Genomic DNA, 21,533 nt, shown 5'->3' with positions numbered 1-21,533 from the left:
GCCCCTCTACTCCTGTTGTCACTCAGGAAGACCACCACCACCAAGTAACAGGGTACACTGGGGCAGTCAGGGAGAGTTTTACTCTTTTTCCACAACAAGAGCAATGTGTCTTAGCAGCTGTGCCCAAGTTCAGCTTTATTCACTCCACTGAATAATCAGGGGGTTGTTTAGATGCTCTGTTCAGGTGCTTGCCACCCCTTTTCACCCAAAATGCCACGCAGGGTGAGGCACTTCTAAGAATAAAGAGAAACAAGAAGGCTGTTCTTGTAAAACCCCTTGACTCACCTGATATAGTGCACAAACGCAACAATCACTGAGCCCAGGTAAAAGGAGAGGAAGCTCAGGAAGCTGAAGAACATGGCCTGGATGTAAACAGACCCTGGGGAAAGAAAAGGCAGCAGTCAGCCCACAGAGAAGGGGGAGCCTGCCCTGCTCTTCCCAGCACCGCCTGCTGATAACACCCAGCCCCAAAAAGCTCTCCAGACCCATGTGCTTTCTTCAAGAAGAGATGCCAAGAACCTTCTGCAAGGTCTCTCCCCGCTTTCTTTGTCCCCATTGCTAACCAGTCCCATGACACCATCCCATGACAGCACAGAAGCACCAAGTTCCCCACCATAAAGCTGCACTGCTCTGCACAGAGACACTGACTGTTAATAGAGGGCACGATCGTCACTTGAAGGTTCTTTGTCCGCTGTAGGTTCCAGGTTCGGTTGACATTTCCTGTGAGATGTAAATGTAAAGACAGAGTCTGAGACACCGTTTTTGCCTTTGGCCAAAAATTCTGCTGGTAATGAACTTCTCTGCAGAGTGCTGCTTCTTGTTTTTCAGCAGGGCTTAGCACACTCTGCTAGTACAGCTCTGCTGACAGCTTTAGGATAAAACGCCCAAAATGTGATTATTATTTTTTTTGGTGGTCAGGGAGACAGGCAGGGGACAGGTAGTGTGGTGGTGGTGGAGCTACAGGGGTCAAACATATCTGCTGATTGGCATCTTACTTTTCCTACAGAGAGGAAGCCACCTGACTTTGAGGCTAGGAATGTACCTGACCTGAAGTAAACTCCACTTTTTATGAGGACATCTGCACCCTCACTCCAGTTTCAGACATCACAGGAGTGGTGATGACCACTGCCCAGAAGGTGGATACATTTGTTTTCTGACTTGGGAAAGCATTGGAATGAGTCTCATAAAACTATTTCTAAAAAATTATTACTGTTTTCTGCTCCCCCAAGTCATAGATCCCACGATAGCAATGTGAGAAAATGCCTTTTGCAGGAACTGCCGTGGGCCTCCACGCAGGCAGGAGAATAATACAGCAAAAGGGGAGTCGGGGAAAGGAAGGAAAAGAACAAGAATAAAGCTGCATCCAGCAGTGCCATATATTGCCATCCCACAGGCAGGACCCAAAGGATTTCTGCTGCTCCACCACCAAATTGAACAAGCAAATCCACCCCCCAGCACAACTCACCGTGGATGGAAGAAGGCACAGAACCCCCACAGGCATAATCCTCTGGCTTGATGACAAACACCACGAAGAACTGCTCACCTGGGAAGTCCTTTCTCTGCACAAAGACAGATCCATGAGAAGTGAAGGAGCCTCTCCCTCCGTACAAGGCAGAGGTGATGCTCCAAAAGGCTAGAGGTAGGTTTGAATTGCTACACAGACAGCAGCCCTACAGAGACCTGCCTGGTCTGGACAGAACCTGGTTTCTGGCTCCCCTCATTCTTGCTGACAATAAGATGAGTTCACCAGTCTGGTACAAGAAAACCAATGTTGAAGCATTTATTTTAATTAATATAAACCGTCTACTGAAGCTTTGCTTATTAGAAGGCCCTACCAACATCGCTCAGTGTAGAAGAGCCAAGGTTCAAACAGAAGACACCTGCTCAGAGAGGCTGCAGCCATGCTGACCTACAGTGCCAGCACCCAAGGCATAACACGTCTACCTCAACAAACACAAGCAAGGTTTTGCAGTCAAGATAAAATCCCTCCTTTCTATTATAATAGATGTAAAAATCCAGTAAAAGCAGAGACCCTTCCTGGAATCAACAGAAGAGAACTAGGGATACAAAGGACATTGTATAGCCACTGAAAAACATCGCTTGGACAAAAGTCAGTCTCACCTGCACCGTGATGGCTGCCTGCTTTGTCATGGACTGGTAAACACCGTTGAACTCCACGTTGTGGTCCAGGTCATACACTGGGCACTACAACAGACAGTAAGAGTCAGGACAGGCACACAAGTGGATGTGGGGTGACGAAGGGAACAAGACAACTGGGACCCGTTCAAAAGTTAGACAAGCTGCTCTGAAGATGCTGTTTGCCTGCACTCACTACTCGCCATCCTCACAAGAGGGCTACAATTTAATCCCAAATGAGGATTCAGTTAGATTGATCTCTCTGCCACTCCCACAGGGCAGCACATACACTCAGCTGTACACTTGCATGCTTGCTGCTCTGTACCATACACCAAGTTGAAAAAATCACCTGCCACTCTCTTGTCTCCTGCCCTTCTGCCACTCAAACACAGGGATGCAAGCAGGAGTTCATGTTACCCATTTCTCTCCCCACCCCAGGTATTAAAGGCAAATGCTGGGACTTCAGAGCTGGTAGCTGAGGCATCTTGCACCTCTCTCTGCCTTGCTGATCCCACGCTGCTGGTCCCTGCACCATCCAGGGAGGTGGGCAGTGAGGAGAAATGGGAGCTATTTCCCAGCTGCAGGTTACAGCCAACCTCCCTTGGCAGGGAGCAGCTGTTTTCTTCTCCCAGGGAAAGGGAATGAATAATTGCAAGAGGGAAGAGAGAAGATTGAAATCTCTGGATAAGCTGCTTGAACTCAGCATCTGTCTTTGCCTCCTTCTCACAGGACTTTCATTCCTCTTTCAGGTATCCCCCTCACCACCACCATGATAGGGTGAAGCCCTCCCTGGAGCCATGCTCTCTGTTGGGGCACGCAGCTTCTCACAGGAGGACAGCAGACAGCTCCTCGCCCTCCTCCCCTCAGACTTACCACAATATCCTGGACGGAGACAACCGAACACGGGTAGACTGCATCAGACACCACTTTAATGATGACTGAATCAACATCTTGAGGAAACTTGTACAAAAAATACTGAGGAGAAAGCAGAGTACTGAGAGTTACAGTCCAGAAATCACCTCTGCCAATAGCTTGCAAGTTTCTCTAAGGCACCTGCACAGCCCACTCTGGGCTTTGGGTTGGATGTAGTGGGCTTACACAAAATATCAGATTTCAAATATTATCACCTTACAGTAGAGAAGACCAGATTAAACAGGTACAGAGCACTTTCACCTCCCTGCACAGCGCACCACTAGACAGACATTTCCAACAAGCAAGATGCAGCACAGCTTTTGTTCCCCTTCAGCTTTTTTCCACCTGGTCAAGCTAAAGCAACTTCATTTTTATAGTCTGCTCCATTTCATATTGCAAAGAGCAATTTCCAGCTGTTTCTGTACTACTGTCAGGACATTACATATGGAGCATGTCATGGAGTTTTATCTCAGATGGGTTGGCTCAAAGAGTGACAATGAAAAGTATTAGGTCAAACGCTCGAACTTAGTCAAGAGTTTCATAAATGAATGCTTGACACTAGACTGTAGGATGTGGATTTTTTGTTTGTTTTCAAGGACAGTTGGGGAGGCAATGGAAGGGTTGCCTTCTCACTTCAGCTTGGAAAATAATTCAGCTATAGCTCTGGAAAATTTGGGAGAAAACAACACCTGCTGATATTCTTACTTTCCCTTCTGGAGACAGGGACATGCTTTGAGGAAGTCCATAGGACAGTCTGTGGGGTCAGGAGATGCACTCCCTTTATGTCACAGAAAACTCAATAATGAGCTGGATTTCCCTGCCCCCTTCCCACAAAGTAGGGCCCCAAGCTGGAAGGACAGGGATAAGTCAGAAATGACCCAGGCTTTTCCCAAGTTTGTCCATTTCTACTAAAGCAGGGTCCCTCCACTGCTAAGGGAGCACTGGCTCTGAAGTCCTCACAAAGTCCTCACAAACTGAAAACTCACCAAGCCGGCTTCTTCAGCAGACAATATTTTATCTCAGCCAAGCAATGACTCCGGCAGCCTGAGCTCCCTGATGACCCAGGTGCACTACCCTTTGAGAGCTTTAGAAACTTGAGGAAATCACTCGTGAGGACCCCTCTCTTTGTCTTCTAAAATCATGCTTATACGAGGGTGCATCGTTACCATAAGGAACACCAAGACTGACAGTTCTCTCCTGCAGACAGCGAGTGTATAAACGTATCCAGACAACACTCCTGACCTTTACAAGTGTATCTAATTTCTTCTTCCACCCTCAGGCATGAGCTGGGTTCTGGGTGACAATTCAGCAATTGTTATGCCTGTCTTTTTCCAGTCTTCATGCTATTACGACACTTGTCTAGAATTTTTTTTTTTCCGATTATTTAATACTTTGATTTACAAAAAATAACAGCATTATATCCACTAAGAAACACTCATTTTGCACTCTCTACATCTGGCCTATAATTAAAGTCGCCAATCTCATATTATTCATCATGACAAATGACAGACTGAAGTCACAACGCTAATTCCCAGTTTAGATCCTAAACACCGCATTCAAGCTACAATCCTAATTAGTGAGGTTTTACAAAAGAACCATCACCTCCTGTGCTTCTGTAGTGCAAAATATTGTATTCATCTACAAAACAGCATAAGACATTTGAGACCAGATTAACTGGTTTGCCTGAAAATAGGAAACCTAAAACTAGGTAATGTTACTAACAGTGATTGCAACAGAAAAAAGGAGTACCAAGCAGCCTGCGTAAATTACATACTTTCCCAGCTCCACAGCCCACTGTATTATTTTATTATTGTATATGAAAATGCCAACAGCATTTTTATTCAAGGGAGGACTTGTAGTTTCTGCAGGGCTCTAAACAAGGCTGCTCAGCAAGACATGCAGCTCTCTACCAAACTAATAACCAGATTTATCAGGCATTTCATTTATCACCTCACACCTTGACTTGCTTCCCTGAATAAGGAATAGGGCTTCGAGCTCTGCTGTACAGCTCATTTATTGATTTGGTTCCCTCTGATGAAGAATTGCATCTTAGCAAGTCCTGCCATGGTAACTGAACCAGTGCTGGCTAGAACAAAACATTGGTGCACACCATCTTACTTCCAAAGAAGTGCAATAGTCCAATGGTCTGTGGACTTCTCTACACATTTCTGGAATTTTCTGAACTGCAGATGCTATTCATTTGTTCTAGTCACACTTTTTGGTGCACTCAGTTGTTTTGCAAGAGGATCCAAACATGTCAGTCAGTGTATCTGAGGCACTGCTACCTCTTCACTATATCCACAGAAAAAAGACCAACGGGAAGGAAACTTCCTTGCATCCTAAGTGGGAAACAACGCAGCCACGTAAGGCTTTTGTCATCTCTGACAAAGGATCATGTGAGCCATTTAGATATGAGAAGACACACAAGCAACACCATGCAGGACTCCTCCTTACCTGGGGCTGGGAAGGGCTGGCAGTGAAGTTAAAGGGTTTGTTGGTCCTAGAAAAGAAATGCCAGCATGTTGAAGTCTAAAGCTTTCAGAGTTGGAATATACACAGAGTACTTTCAGATTAATCAAAAAAAAAAAAAAAAAAAAAAAAAAAAACACAAATCTCTAAAGGAAAGGGAAGGTGAAAGTAGGTAGGTGGACCAAATGCCTGTATAACAGATGGATGAAGTAATTGCATTTGCATTCACACATTCCAGCTTACTCAAGTTGGAAGTTCTCAAGCCTGGTCACTAGCAGCTCATATGCAATATTAAATGGTGCCATGGAAGCGACGTCCACAAATATGATCTGTTCAGATGGTCCTGTCTCAGATGCTGGCTCCGAGGGACAGAGGGTCCGGCTCACTTCTTGGTAATTGTAGGTCCTCTGGTAGCTGTAAGAGCCAGTGGAAAGACAGAAGGGAAAGTTAGGTGGAAAGAGAAAGACAGTAGTTAAGACATTGTTCTGCAGTTTTAGAAATTATGTGATTTTTCCCTGCCTGCATAAATGAAATATTGGTCTTGGCCTTTCAGATTGTTCTGCTTTTTATTGAGAGCTCAAACTCCTCCTCTGTTGTTGTTTTATGGTATGCACATGGCTATGCTGGCCATCCTCAGCATTTCACTTCCCTCCAGGCTGCCCATGCCAACTGCTGATCTAGCACATCTGCCGTTTTCTGGCTTCAGAGAGAGGAACAACAGCTCAGAACAGGTGTTGCTGTTACCACCTCCTGCATCAGACAAGACACTGTGGGCTTCCTGCTGCCAGGATTTCAGCTAGATGATGGAGTTCCACATCTCAGATGGTCTAAGGTGCCTGCAAAGTCTCAATACTTGCAGTGCCACTACCTCTGAGGTTGCTGAAGCTTCACAACAGGATCATGTTCACAAAAACAAAGAAAATACTGCAAACCCAACCTCAGACTCAGCTGTATTTGGTATGAGAAACAGAATCTTATCCCCAAAATACACTGTAACCCAGCAGTTAGGGGGCTCTTTCAAGAGCTTTTTCAAGCCCTGGTCCAAACCAGAGGCCAAGAAAAACTTGCATACAACATAAGCAGCTGTGGAAATAACAACGCCATTTGGCAGACTCTGCTGACTGGTGACACAGGCAGGTTCAAAGCAGACATGTCCCCTGGTACTGTGTGTACGTAGCTGACAAATCAAGCAGGCTGCCAAATATGAGGTTACCTCCCAAATCACAGTCGTTCTGTGTTCAGCTGACAGTGACCAAGCTTTGCAGCCAAGCTGTCCACACGAGTGGACAGAGCTAGCACCAGAGGAAGGCTGGTGCTGGATGTGACTGGTAGACCAATGTGTTACAAAAAAGAGACTCCAGTACTTACAGGCCTCGAAAAATGAGTGGGACCTGCCATGACAATACTCCCTTCTGCTGGCGAACTACAAACAGGACAGGATATTGGAGGTTCTCAGAGCTGCTGTTCACGTAGACACGCACTGCATCTACCTGTGGAAAGAGAAAGGAGAGAACGGGTAGCTGTTAGCAGAAGGCAACAAGCAAGACAGCTCCAAACTCGGGTGAGAGGAGCCCATCCCCTTAGACTGACCTAGATGCTGGCAATATCCACAGAGGGATCAACAGAGTTTGTCACTGAACCAGTTAGTAAGATCCAGAGGTCATTTAAGAAGCACCCCATTCCTGCCACTCTAATCCCAAATCACAGCCCTGTCCCCAGCCCAGAGCTGGCTGTTAGACAAGACACAGTGAGCATATGCAGTAGATGAGAGGAAGAGAGTTTAGTAGTTTCTACTTATCCAGCTAGGAACAACCTAAATAACTCCCCCTTAATTTTATAACAACAACAAAAAATCACCCAAGGCTACCAACTAGAATTTCCTTGCTTGAACTCTAATGTCCCCAGCTCATTCAACACTACCAGGGAAGTCACAAAAACAACTGAAGAAGGCATTCAAAGTCAGGGATGAAAAAGCAGGTTAGCAGTCAGCATCTTTCTCTGTTGTTACAGACACTCAGATGACCATAACCCGTATTTATACCACCTAATAAAACAGAAATACCCTTCTGACTGCCCTCAATGGGCCAAGGAAGGATGCTTTGGTTTATGAGCAAGGCTTCCAGCATAGCCCACTGCACCAGCAGCTGAAGCCTTGCCTTACATTGTCCAGCCACCACACAGTTTCAGAGGTAGGACAGCTGTGAAGAAGGCAGCCCTCACTTTTCTGTTTGCTTTGAAAAGCAGGCAAGCAGTTTGTGTGGCCATGGCCCCATTTCCATTTCAAAGGAACACCTTGTTCAGCTCCCTCTCCAGTGCTGCATGAATTGCTCATGAGTTGTGCAAGCTCATGCCTTGTGTTCATCAGAAGACACAGTACCTCTTGATTGGAGGCCTTTAAATCAATGAAAACATATGAGGTAGATAAGAAATAAACCCACCAGGTCTTACCTAGAGAGAATCCTTTTCAACTTTTCAAGTGGAAGGCTCATCATACATATCTCAACTTTCTATCCTCCATGCATAGGGAAGGTAAAAGGGGGTGTGACCTTTGAGAAAACATACAGAGCTGGCCAGGCAGCAGCAGGGCAGCTGCGCTTCCACTGAGGATACCAGAAATAAGGTTTAACAGGAGGGTTTAGCAAATGCAGTCACAAGTCTAAAAGAATAAAATTTCACGTTTGTTCTTGTTTAGTCATTCTAGGATCACATGAGAGTTTTGTTTACTGGAATAAAATGCTTCCGTCTTAAAAGCCATAATCATTACCAATTTTCCTGCCATCATCACCATAATGCAGCACTGCCAACCACCAATTCCTAAAAAATTAAGTCTTCAACAGCAACATGAAGGGACAGTGGACCCAAATGAAGGGAGAGTGGAACTGAACAAGAGAATATCGTGAACACATGCAGCCGTTCTTCATCCACAGGGAAACCAACTGTCAGCTCAGAGGGATCACAGTTTAGCTACATGTCCAGAAGCTTTTTGCCCATTCCTGGTTCAAGCAAGCCCACCTCTGCAGGTGATTTGCACCACCTCTAGTTAGGCATCACCCTCTGAACCTTGCACATTAGCACAGTGCAACAGGAGCTCACATCAGACACCCTGCAAATAGCACTGCTGGGTTATGCATCCTCAGCTATTCACAAATGCAAGCTAGACGATAGGGAATTGCACTTTGTGTTCATAAAAATCGATGCAGAAGACATAATTCTGCTTATGTCACAGGTAATTGGGTTTACTTTAAGTGTGTGCAATTCATTGGTATTAACTGGAAGACTTTAAAATCTGCATCTCTACTTCTAAATTCTTAATTTAAGAACTGGGATAGCTGTATGAAGTATATGGTAATGCTTAGTTGGATTAAAAAAAGAAATAGCTACTACTTTTACAGTTTGCCTAGGCTTTGGACACAGAAGTGAAAGCCGTACACAGACGAAAACACCTCTTCTTCCCACCTGAGATCTTCTCTTGCAGTAAACGAAGTATTTTCAATAATGATTCTAAGAAAATCAAAATAAAAAGTACATAAACAGACATTTAGGAGCTGTTTAGAAAAGCTAGCCAGAGAAAAAAACCTGCTCTGAGGTGTCCTACAAAACACAAAAAGGAGCTCTCTCTTTCTGTCATTGAAAGGCACAGCTTTTGATATCCACTGGGATACATTAGGGATAGTTCTACGATTTGGGCTTAAAATCCTTGGAAATGCCAGCTCTTCCCACTGTTACATTATGGTGTAATTACAGTGAGTCACGTATCTCCAGTGGCACAGAATATTTTTCAGCTTTATGAACTTCTCATGACTTTTATCCTACATAGGTAAAAACACATGCTACCTGCATTCTGTCACGTATTATCTGAGGAGCCATGGCCATGTAATCAAATACTGCTTCAGAAGCAGACGAGCACAACAAAGCACATCCTTTCCCAAAAGTGAACTTCACCAGACTCTTGCCTGTGGAGCTCCACATCAGATGTGGGGAACCTGCTCTGCTTGACAAATGACCCAAATATCGCATGGGCAGAAAGGGGTGACCACGGCCTACCCCTTCCACACAGCTCATACCCAAAGAGAAGGATGGGAGAGCCGACTTTACCTGCTTAGGGAGTCAGGAGTGCATGGTGTCAGGGGCTAAATCTTCCTGAAGATCCCAGAAGCTGGGAACAACAAGTACCCTGCAGTTTAGGTCACTGTTGGACAAGGCAGGGCATGAACCCAAAGAGTAGAGGCAGGTGGCAGAGCCTCCAGGTGTTTGTAACTGCCCAAGGCAACTCCGCAGAGCATAACCTCCCTGTATTTTACAAGATGGAGTCACCTCTGTAACAGCTTCCAGGACAAGCCCAACAGTAAGACTGCTCATCCAGTGACTTATTAGCACTCCACTCCCACATTTTTACCCTGACACCCTCCTCTTGGCCTCTCCACCCCCTGCTGAATCTGGCCAGAAGATTCAGCATTTTATTTTCCTGTGAAAGGGAAGCTAATTAAGACAGTGGCTGCAGGTACAATAATGCGGTTGACAAACTTTTTGACCCGGGTCCACACTGCAGTTCAAGGCCCTGATTCTCCTTGCTTAGGGTGGCTGGAATGTCCCTGGGCAAGGGTCACTGCCCTTACTTGCACAGGGCTGCACATCGCCTCCTCTTTGCTGCCAACACTAACACTCTTTTCTCTCTCCTTAACCTACGGGGGAGTGCACTAAGCGTGTCTTTTTTTTCAGATCTCAAGGCTCTCCCAGGTTAAATGCCCCATTAGTCTGAAGATCAGACAAGTTTCCACCAAGGAAACAAACAAAAAAAAAAAGGAGGGGGTGTAGGAGGAGGAAAAAAAAAAAAAAAAAAGAGCTCCCTATGAATCCAAGGCTGAATCCAAGATGTTTACTTAACTAACAACCAGCATTGCCAAGATTAATACATCCTGGTAAGGGCTGATCATCTGTTTTCGGGCAGCCCTGCTGTTTTGGCAACTGCCGTTCCAGACGCCCGCGGGGCCTGCTCAGAGAAGCGAAGACTTTTGCAAGTTCTGTCTGCCTCCATGCAGTTAATGTACAACTTCTGCAAAGCCTCTGGTGTTGCAACGGCGTGCTGTGTGCCCACGGCAGTCACCACCTCCATTTTCCAGATGCAGGGACTCAAGCGTGCAAAGAGAGGCAGAGGGCCACAAGCAATGAGCTTGGAGCTTAACAGGGGAGAAGCTCTGCTGGCAGACCTCAAAGTCTCAGCCTTTGCAAACAGACCTCGAAACAAGTTTGTTTACATTTGCCATTGCAGATCCAAAGGTTTTGACACAATTAACGGAGCTGGCCTCCCCCAGATGACACCTCCATCTGGCCTGCTCACTGATGCTGACGGCCAAAGCTTGGCAAGCTGAGCCCTGGAGGACAACAAGCGCCTGGGTTACCTGTGCCTCCTGTGCCTTTTGCTAGAGGGGGGCTGCAGTGTTTCCCCCGGGGTTATCGAGAGCAACAACTGTCACAGAGCAAACACTGAGGCCTAGGATTCACTTTCTGCTCTGCATCTAGGCCAGTACCAGGAGGCAAACCTAAGCATTCGTTCTCACTTCTTACCCACGTGAAAAGTGGTATATGCTGTGTAACATGCTCTGGTAACAACAGACATGGAGAAGGCTGAGGTACTCAACAAGTTCTGTGCCTCAGCCTTCACTGCCAGTCAGGCTGCCCACGTCTCTTGAGTCCCTGACCCTGTAGATGAGGGCTGGGGGAGCAAAGCCCCTCCCGCTGTAAACAAAGAGCGGGTTTGAGACCACCTGATGAAAATAAAACGTGTACAAGTCCATGGGGCCTGATGACAGGCATCCCAGGGTCATGAGGGAACTGGCTGATGGAGTTACCAAGCCTCTCTCCATCACATTTGAAAACTCCAGACAGCCAGGTGAAACCCTGGTGACTGGAAAAAAAGGGAAACATCGCTCCTAGTTTTAAAAAGGGTAGAAAGGAGGACCTGGGGAACTACAGACCAGAGAGCCTCACCTCTGTGCCTGGAAAGATCATGGAACAGATCCTCCTGGAAGCAATGGCAAGGCACATGCAGGACGAGGAGGTGATCCGAGACAGCCAGCACGGCTTCACCAAGGGCAAATTGTGCCTGGTCGGTCTGGTGGCCTTCTGAGATGGAGTGACCCCATCAGTTGACAAGGGAAGACTGACTGATGTCATCTACCTGGACTTCTGCAAGGCCTTTGACATGGTCCTACAGGACATCCCGGTCTCCAAATTGGAGAGAGATGGATTTGAAGGGTGGACCATTCAGTGGATAAGGAATTGGCTTCAAGGTTGCACCTAGAGAGTGATGGTCAATGGCTCTACCTCCAGGTGAAGGCCAGTGGCGAGTGGTGTCCCTCAGGGGTCCATCCTGTTTAATGTCTTTATCAATGACATAGACAGTGGGATCAAGTGCACCCTCAGCAGGTTTGCAGATGACACCAAGCTGAGTGGTGCAGTTGATACAACAGAAGGAAGGGAAGCCATCCAACAGGACCTCGACAAGCTTGGGAACCTAATATGGTTCAACAAGTCCAAGTGCAAGGTGCTGCACCTGGGTTGGGGCAATCCCAGGCATGAGGACAGACTGGGAGAAGAACTCATTGAGAACAGCTCTGCAGAGAAGGACTTGGGGGTTCTGGTGGATGAAAAGCTCCACACGAGCCAGCAGTGAGAGCTTGCAGCCCAAAAGGCCAACTGCATCCTGGGCTGCATCGACAGAGAAGCGGCCAGCAGATTGAGGGAGGTGATTGTCCCCCTCCTACTCTGCCCTCATGAGGCCTCACTTGGAGTACTGTGTCCAGGTCTGGGGCCCCCAGCACAAGAAGGACGTGGGGCTGTCAGAGCAGGTCCAGAAGAGGGCCATGAAGATGCTTGGAGGGCTGGAGCACCTCTCCTACACAGAAAGGCTGAGAGAGCTGCGGCTGTCCAGCCTAAAGAAGGGAAGGCTCCAGGATGACCTCACTGCAGCTTTTCAAGGCTTAAAGGGCGCTTATAAAAAAGACAGACAGCAACATTTTGCTCAGTCAGATAATGACAGGACGAGGGGGAATGGTTTAAAACTGAAAGAGGGGAGATTTAGATTAGAGGTTGGTAGGAAATTCTTCACTCAGAGGCACTGGTGAGGCACTGGCACAGGCTGCCCAGAGAAGCTGTGGGTGCCCCATCCCTGGAGGTGTTCAAGGCCAGGTTGGATGAGGCCCTGGGCAACCTGGGCTGGTGGGAGGTGTCCCTGCCCATGGCAGGGGGGTTGGAATTAGGTGATCTTTGAGGTCCCTTCCAGCACAAGCCATTTGATGGTGTAGATGATTTCTTTCCACCTTCCCACTTTGTGTCTCCTCCTTGCAATGGGTGTTGAGGAGCTGAGCAGAATTTAGGTGCAGTTACAGGGAAGCTTGGGAAAGGAGAGAAAGGATTAATATTGAACTGCAAGCACAGCTTCTCTCATTTGCTCTCAGCCACTCTGACTTTTTGTTATGGAGTGCAAAGAACTCTAATTAGCAGAGGAAGACATTTTGCCTGGCAGGTGATCTGTCTAGCAAAAGCATCACAAGGGACAGGAATAACAGAGCAGTACCTATGAACAGATGTTTGCGTCCTGTCGGGACAATTAACCCATCTCAAACATTTAATCTCTACTTTGCTTCTAGATCTTATCGTCTGGATATAGACAATAAACACATTTGCATGCAACAGATTTCAAAATCTGGCCACTGAGCCTTTGTGAGCAGTCGTATCTCTCCCTTTGAAATTCAACATACAGCATTTGCCTCAAGGGTACCATCTCCAGCAAAACACTTTAGGAAAAAAAAAAAAAGGCAGGAGGGGAGGGGAAATCAAAGTGTTTTATTTAGTTCAAACATCATTCTTCCTCCCTACCTCTCCAAAGATCCTTCCATTTTAAGAACAAGCAGTTCTGACCCAACAACTCCTCTCTGCTGCAGCCAACCCATCACACACACCCGTCTCTCCCAGCGCAGAAATAAGATCCTAGCTATGCTGCATGTAAAAACGAGGGGGAAATCCAGCTAGAAAGCGCATTTTTTGTTTCTCATGATAACAATTCCCCACGCTAGAACAGAAGGAGCTGGTGCAGAGCCTCCTCTGCATCCGCCCCCACTCACTCGGCACTGATGGGATGAGGAGGAAGCTTCGCCTGGGCAGCAAGGTGGTCAGCCAGGCTGCTGCCTCTGCTGCAGCACCACCACTGCTGAGGGGCTTCACTTTGGACCAGGCACCTCCAGTGCCACAGAAAACCTCTCTCTTCCACATATTTCTTCTCGTTGCCAAGCCTCTGCCATGCACATCTCTATTCAGCAGCCAAGTTAGCGACAGTTTTGTCTCTCAGATGACTGAACGTGAACTTTTTTTTCCTGTGTTTCAAGGTGGACGGAGCAGTCAGCTGAAAAGAGAGGGAGCTCTCAGCGCTACATTAAAACGCGTTAGACCGGGAAAGACAAATATTTGCGCTTCAGTTCTATCACCCTGGAGATAGGGGGAGAAAAAATAAAAGGAAGAAATTAAAAAAATGCAACTGGATTCCATTCTCGAGATGGGAACAGGCAGAAGGAGCCGGTCCCAAACTCACACAGCTGACCAGGACCAACATGGCTGTGAACATTAAGCAAAATAAACCGGGCTCTTGTTGACACAAAAGAGTCCTTGGACTGATTATGAAGTCAGCATTTCCCACAGAGATTACACATCAGCTTAAGGCTGCACGGATGTGAATTTATGGGCAGGCAGGAGGTTGGAGCAACGGCTTCTGCTGCAAGCAAAGGGTTTTGAGGACGTCAAAACCCTTCTCACCATCTCACAGGTGGGAGCAGTTGAGGCAGGGAAGCAGCACGTGCCCATTAGTGCCCAGCTCTTCCCATGGCCAGCCCGACAGGGGGAAGCAGAGACCCTGAAGGAAACTAATTAGGGGTGAGCAACTGGATTTACAGAACCTCTTTCCTGCCCTCTTATGAGATATGAGCATTACTCCTGTCTGATGGGGAAAAAAAGAAAAAGAAAACAAAAAAGTGGAGCTCAAAGAGCATTCCCTCTCCGTCTGACACTGTGCCCAAACGCCAGTAACTCTTAGCTGCTGTTGAAAGCAATCTGCCAAGTAACCTTGGTCCACAGTTTTCTTACAGCATCTCTGCCAGTATTAAATAGCCAAAGCAGCATAAACCAAGCGACAGACTCTGGGTATTTCAAGCCCAGCCTGAGTCGCATTGTTCCAGGATGAATATTTTCATTTAGAAGTTCCACTTTGTGCAAATACGCTCAGCGTGGACTTATGGCCTGCCATGGGCGTTCCCATGAGCTCACTCGCTTGTAACAGTATCTGTGCAGCAGAAATGGCAGAAAGACAAACACAAAGCATGCTAATATTTTGTTTTCCTTTTAAAAAAATAATTATATCCTCAAACCAATGTCACTAGGGAGACTCTAGGCCGGACGGAAAGAAAAACTAGGAGTTGCCACGCTGTGTGAAAGAGGTACCTGGTTTCTGACCACCCTGAGACTTCAGGGTGGCATTAAATAAGTAAATAAATCAGTAAATCCCTTTTTGAACAGCTTGCTAAGGAATGAACTGTTTGCTAACAAACAGCATCTTCCTAACCCCTGCCAGCTGGAACTGTGAGCTAGGACAGCCCCTGAAACCAAAGGGGTTTGTAACCTTCCTACATCCTCCCCCAGCCCAGACTCACAGCAGTAACTCCGGGATGCACACCACAACACAAACATCTGTCTTGGATCCCAAGTTCTTCACTTCCGTCACGCTGGTGTGGATTGAATTATATCTCCTGCATGTTTTCTTCTCATTTAACCGTCGTATGTTTGTTTTAAACCCCCCAGAGCTAGCTTGTTGCTACGTCCAAAGAAAAACACCAGCACGGACAGAGCAAGGAGGGCTGTTTCTGAAGTCCGCCGTGTTCCTATAAGTACACGCAGCAGGAAACAACGTTTGCTTATGCAAGCACACTAAACTGTATTCTCAAGCCGGGCAGATGGCACACCCTTGCAGTACAGCTTTTACAGGCTGCACTTTCATTCCCTGAATATCCCCTGAAATAGCAGGCGAGGTCTGGGTAGGAAAAGACATACCTTCCTACCCAGCAACTTCTGCTCAAGTTATTTAAGGACATTTCAGCCTCCGCTTACAATGTAAATGTTTGTCTTATAAATCGCTGCGCTGCTCTTGGAAAGGGCTCAAGCCCAGGAGAGGCGTTTTGGTGAAGTTGCCCTTATTCAGACCTTTCTTTTTGAAATCAAAATGCTGGGGCTATCCATATGTAGGGTTTTTTTTTCATAAAGCCCACATATGGATATTCTCCTTCACCCCTCTAAGTAGAAAAATAAATCACAAAGCACAAAGAACTCAGCTTAAAGCAAAGCCGGGTGCCCACCTTTCTTTCACTTAAGTTACCCCATTTTGGCCAGGGAGCAGGGGGTTGCTCAGTTCCTTTCCCCAAGCCCCATTACGCCTGCAAAACGTGTTCCAAAGGAAACTCTGTCGAACCTTGCTAGGCTTCAGCCACCACACGTTGTAACTTCCTTTGATTTTATGGGCTTGGACACCGTGCCTACATTTCTGGCTCAGAAGACATTTAATTTAGCATTAGGCTCCAGAAATGGTGAGCTCTTCCAGCACCCCGTGGTGAACGGACTAGCTCCAGCAGCCAAAATGCAACAGCGTTCAGGCCCTGGGTATACTGCAATAGCCAGAGCTCTGCTGACCTTAAGAGATCTCCTTCTTACCTAAAAGCCCGTAGTCTTCCCAACTGATTTGCTTTCTACCTGTGTCTCTGTGGCTAACATGGTGAGCTTCCACTCAGCACTGAGGAAAGACAGAGCCTAACCTGTTCGTCTCCCTGCGGCTCAGGTTTGACCATCTCCAAACAGGAAACTGAAGTCTTACTGCATGCACAGGATAGCTGTGGGCTGAAACCTGGGCTGGAGCCAAGAGCAACATGACAGAGAAGACACCCGGGAGAGCACGGGGATACTCTGAGGGAGCTCAATTCCAGCCCGCAGAGCCCTACACGTGCAGCCTAAAAGCAGCCCAGGAGCTGGAGGTGAAAGAGCGGCTCATAGATTTGCTGCAACAAAAGGTGGCTGCTGCTGGAGTGGGACCGACGTGCACGTGGAACAGCAGGCTATGACAGACTCTTTCACGCAGGGGCAGGGGAACCCAAGTGCATCACACTCTGAGTTGGAAAAGGCCCCTGGTCTCTACCTGAGGGCTACACAATTTGAGGCATCAAGCTGAAAGACTTCTGTCCTTCTCACTAGCATTGCTTCCCCTCTTCCCTTGGGTTGGCCAACGTCTTCCCCAGCTGCAGACATGAGGGAAGGAAGGGTTGTGATGTTAGCAGGTCTCAAGGCAGCACACAGCCTCTCTCCCTCGTTCGCTGGGGGGGAGCTTTTACCTCTCAAGCAGGCTCCACGTAAGAAGCAGTCACTCCGGGGCTGCGCATCCTCACATGACATGATTGCTAAGCAGAGAAGCCACAGCCTAATCTGCTGCCAATGCAGGCTTACCGTGAGCATGGGCCATATGGGAACCGAGACCGGGACTCTGTTCGTACTCCTGGCAAGGGAGGAGGAGGAAGAAAATATCACCCACTCATTCCCCTAGAATAGGTGCAGCCTACTGCTCAGCTTTTGGGCTCATCGTCACCGAAATGCATGGATGTCCACGTGCTGCATCTCAATTGCAGCAGTTTTGCCTAGAAAAGGAAGGCTGGAAACTCGTTCTCCTGAGAGATCCTTGTTTTTCTAAGCACCCAGGTAACCCTCCAAAACATGCACTCAGCTGATTCTCTGATTAGGAAGAAACTGTAGTGCCTCCAACAATCTCGTTCCTCAAGATACTCCCTGGCTTCACTTTGAGCCTGGTAGAGGAATAACCCCCAAGTCCAAGATGAGTGCCATTTGCCTTTCCAGCAAGTTAACCATTAGTGACTGCCAGAGCTTACAATGGAGGAGAGATCAGCTCACATTGAATTTCCTCAGTACTTTGCCCCAGCCTCCCTCATCTTTTTGGAAGCCCTTGTATTACTGCAGGTGTGGAACTAAGCAGGTTCCCTCACTTGTAGCATAAATCCTTCTCTAGCCAACGGCACATCCAGCAGAAATATTCAGCGGCTCTTTTTCAGCTTCCCAGACTGACACACTGCACAGGCAGCTCCAACATGACATCCCCTTCCCTCCCTCCCAAGTAGGGACATGTTGAATATTTGGAATTTGAGACACTCAGGAGCACGCCACGTTCATTCCCCTTCTCTCACTTCCCCCCATCATGGATGTCTCCAGTTTAAACAAATAAAATAAGATAAAGCTGCTTGCCCAACTAATTGCTCACTACTACAGCATGTCTGTGTTCGCTGGTAGAGTGCATATCAGCAGGAACAACAGCTGGGTTTATTATTTTTAATTTTTTTTTTACACTCACGGTTAAACATTAAACAAACAGCTGTGCAGAGAGGAAATTTTCAAAGTGCAGCTAGGAGAAGAAAAAGAACCAGAAGAGCAATAAAAGACCCCACAATAAATGAAGACTTGCCACCATGGAAGACCGAGGAAGGAGTTTCTACCATGGAGGGACCAAGGAGGGACACGTGGAGGCCAGCGCTAGAAGCTGCTCACAGCAGAGGTAGCTGTGCTCCTCCTCCTTCAGCACAGCCCTACTTGTACAGCTCCACCTCAGGAATTGAGGCCTAAACCCTAGCTGCCAAGCACAGGAAAGCCTGAAAGCTGTCCCAGCTCCAGACACAAGGTGAAGCATTTCTGCCCAGCACCTAGGAGGTTCACTCCCCCCACAGACTAGCAAGGTGTACATACATAAGTTTCATCCAGGTGACCAGGTCAGCTCGTAAAAACCCTTCTTGTAATTTCATATGCACAGAAAAGGAGATGCAAAGAAGTGAAGCGACTTGCCTGGCTCAAAGCAACTCTGCTCCAGCACCCTGAGCTGCACTTTGCTCACAAGTAGCTGTATACAAGGCAAAAGAATCTGATAAGGGAGGCTTTTCTCTTCCCTATGGCATGCATAGCTGTATCCCCGAGAATAAGGAGGACTACGTGGATGAGGATCATCCTTTGAGGTCAAGGAAGCACAAATTTTCAGAAAGAGATAGATCTCTGAAGCACCAAACAGGAGCAATGGCCTTTTTCCTCCTTTCCCTCATCTCTCATTCAAGCACTTCTTTATCCAGCTGCGTTTTCAGATGTGTCCTGGCAGCCACAGCACGTGAGCAAACAGAGCACTTGCAAAGAGCCGATGGATCTCAGGCCAGCCCTCGTGCCTTGTCTTTGGCTCCAGGTTGTCCCCTGCCTTGAAGGCCTGCCCTCACGAGAGAGAACAGCAGAGGGGAACAGCTGAACCCACAGCATCAGCAAAACAAATCCCTGCTTCAGAGCCAGGCCACTCCAGACCTGGCTTTGCTTCAGAGGGAAAGCAATTAAACTCGCCCACTGCAGCCCTTCCTAGTGGAAAAATGCTCTTTTTATTCAATTAGATCTCCTGTAACTGAGGTTAATGTTCCATGTGGTATCTGCCTCGAGGTATAAGAGGCTTCTGGCTGACCTGCCATCAGCAGAGACAGGAGGAGACCGAAGGGATCAGGAAGAGCAGAGCTTGCACGTGGCCGGCAGTTGGCTAACACTGGCTGAGTCTCCACTCCCTAAAAGTTGGAGTCCAATGACTGCCGTGGAAAGGAAGGATTAGCACACCGAGTTTTTGCAGGACTTCTGTTCCTTCAGAAGATCCAACAACTACTGAGTTAACAGCATGCCCCTAAGCGTCCTCACCACTCTCGGACAAGCAGCTTGCCCACAAGAGCATCGTCCCTGATTAAAGTCAAGGTTCTCACCACCCAGCTTCCAAACTTTGAGCATCACCACCACCAGGGAGATGCAGAGCCTTCAGAACAGACCTACCTCCAGCTCTGACCAGGCTGGCAAGAGGAGACCCAGTCAGGATTGCCCTCATCAGTTCAGGGCCACAGCCACACACGAAGCCAGTTACCTTGGTTAGCCAGCAGGCTTGGCTCAGCTCAGGACCAGTGTCTGTAAGGCTCCTCGGGATCTCTTCTGGGCACCCCTCGCCAGAAACTCTCCTAGCACAGTTCATGTTTAAGTGGTTCTCCCTTTCAAATTAGTTTTCCTAGCCGGAGCCACCTGTATGGCACTCTTTAAGCGTGTTGATATTTGGAGAGTTCTCCATTCAAAAATTATCAAGCCTCAAACCTGAAGTTTCCTTTCCTAGATGTGCTCTCAACCAGCTCAACATCACTGCAGAGACTTCAGAGTCCAGCATATGGGGATGTGGAGATTAGCACCCTAAGGTCTCCACTTAAATGTGGTGACAGTCATTGCACGTTGTCTCTGCTAGCAAGCCCCAGACACTATTTTTTCTGCCAGCAGCCTTGGCTACAGTACCCAGTACCTGTAACACCACGAGAAGCCCAACTTACGTTACCCTGAGCTTTTACAGCAAGGCTCACGTCCAAAGAACGAATTTGGCCTTTCGTGCTCTGTGGTGACACCCAATAGTTAAATAAACCTGGGCTGGCTCACTTGCATCAGCCCTGAACCAAAATTCATGCCCCATAAATACCAGGTGCATTTTATTACACTGTGACACACAGAACAGAAGAAAGACAGGTCTTTAAAGGTCTGGATTTTGCAGGGTAAACCGAAGCCTTATCAAAAAGTTCCCCCCTCCCCCTTTGGAAAAATCATGCTCTTAAAACTCCCTTCATATAAAAAAAAAATAGGAATGCAGTGTGGAAAGATAGATGCTTTCCATTTTCTCTCGTTCTGTGCCGCTGAGGACAGGAGGGTAGGTTCATTTGTATGGTTCACCATCTTTCGGGAAACCGAGGCGTTCTCCCCGGTAATTAATGCCCGATCCAAACAACGGGGGCAGAGTTTCCAAGGCACCACTTAGCTACTTGGTCTAAACATGACATTAAGAAAGAAAAATAATAAAAATAAAAGAGGGGGATGGGGGGGGGGGGGGGGGGGGGGGAAGCCGCAGCAGCTAAGCCTGCAGAAACGCCGTGCTTCCTCCGTGCCTTTGGCAGCGCTGCCCCGCAGTCCCCTCGCCCCGCAGCTCACCTGCCGGGCTCCCGGGGGACAGCCCCGATCCTACAGCGGCTCCCAAGCTCCAGGATGTGTTTAGAAAAGGGTTGGAAAAGGCTCACCCTGCGCGGTTCCCGATCCCCCAGCCTTCAACCTGCCTCCCCGCAGGTGCTTGAGGGGGCTGCGGGCAGGGATGAGGGGGGGGTGAGCAGAGCCCGCACGGCGGCGGGAGCCCCCCCCCGGTGCCCGTTCCCCTTTTCGGGAGGGATCAGGGCGCTTTGCCACCCCCCCCTTGGAGGCTCCTACCTGCCCGGGCTGCCTGCTGTAGGCGAAGGCGTAGAGCCGCTCGGCGCTGATGTTCACGGCGCCCCGGTAGAGGCGGCCGAAAGCTCCCGGAGCGGGGCTGCCCCCGGGGCCGCCCCCCAATGGGGTCGGAGCCGCCGCCGCCGCCCAGAGCAAGGCGCAGAGCAGGGCCCCGGGGGTCGGGGGCTCCCCCCCGGCCATGGTCCCGGTGCTGCCGGCCGCCCGGCTGCTTCTCCCCGGCGGGGCGGGCGCCCGGGAGCCGGGGTTGGGATTTCCTCGGCCGCACGGGGGTGGGGGGAGGCGGGCAAGCAGCGAGCACCGGGCACCCCCCCCCCCCCCTAGCCCCGAGCAACTTTGCTGGGAAAGGACCCTCCGCGGGGAGGGGATAGGGGAGGGAAAGGGGAAGGAGGGGGAGAGAGGAGGGAGGAGGGTCTCCGCCGTGTGGCCGGCCCCAAATCGTGAGCCGGCGGTTGTCAGGGAGCTTGTCCCCTTCGGGGTGTGGGATTTGGGGTGAGGGGTATGCAGGCGTCGTCGGGTGTGGGGACTTGGGCACGGCTGTGGCATCCGCGGGGCTTCGCATCTCACACAGGGGCCATGCCAAGCAGCTGGTTGGGGCTGCTGAGAGCTGGGGGATA

The 21,533-nt window shown here is 48.6% G+C and overlaps 1 protein-coding gene across 2 annotated transcripts in view; it reads right to left on the bottom strand.

Annotated features, from left to right (window-relative positions):
* The window catches only part of SIDT1 (SID1 transmembrane family member 1), a 37,209-nt gene extending 15,967 nt beyond the window's left edge, over nt 1–21,242 (bottom strand). Inside the window, exons 1-9 of one of the 2 annotated variants that reach the window (XM_084532700.1) lie at nt 20,902–21,242; nt 6,886–7,007; nt 5,761–5,931; nt 5,503–5,548; nt 3,010–3,111; nt 2,122–2,205; nt 1,466–1,559; nt 649–720; nt 286–379 (exon numbers count right to left, since the gene is read on the bottom strand). In XM_084532700.1, coding sequence (XP_084388826.1) covers nt 286–379; nt 649–720; nt 1,466–1,559; nt 2,122–2,205; nt 3,010–3,111; nt 5,503–5,548; nt 5,761–5,931; nt 6,886–7,007; nt 20,902–21,099 — 983 coding nt within the window. In that variant the 5' untranslated portion in view covers nt 21,100–21,242. The remainder of the gene's footprint in view (nt 1–285; nt 380–648; nt 721–1,465; nt 1,560–2,121; nt 2,206–3,009; nt 3,112–5,502; nt 5,549–5,760; nt 5,932–6,885; nt 7,008–20,901) is intronic. The other variant, XM_084532701.1, reaches the window with a different exon arrangement.
* Between the last annotated feature and the right edge of the window lie 291 nt (nt 21,243–21,533).

Source organism: Aythya ferina (assembly GCF_964211825.1).
Source record: "Aythya ferina genome assembly, chromosome: 1".
NCBI classification, from domain to species: domain Eukaryota; kingdom Metazoa; phylum Chordata; class Aves; order Anseriformes; family Anatidae; genus Aythya; species Aythya ferina.
This window is presented reverse-complemented; position numbering and strand designations above follow the sequence as displayed.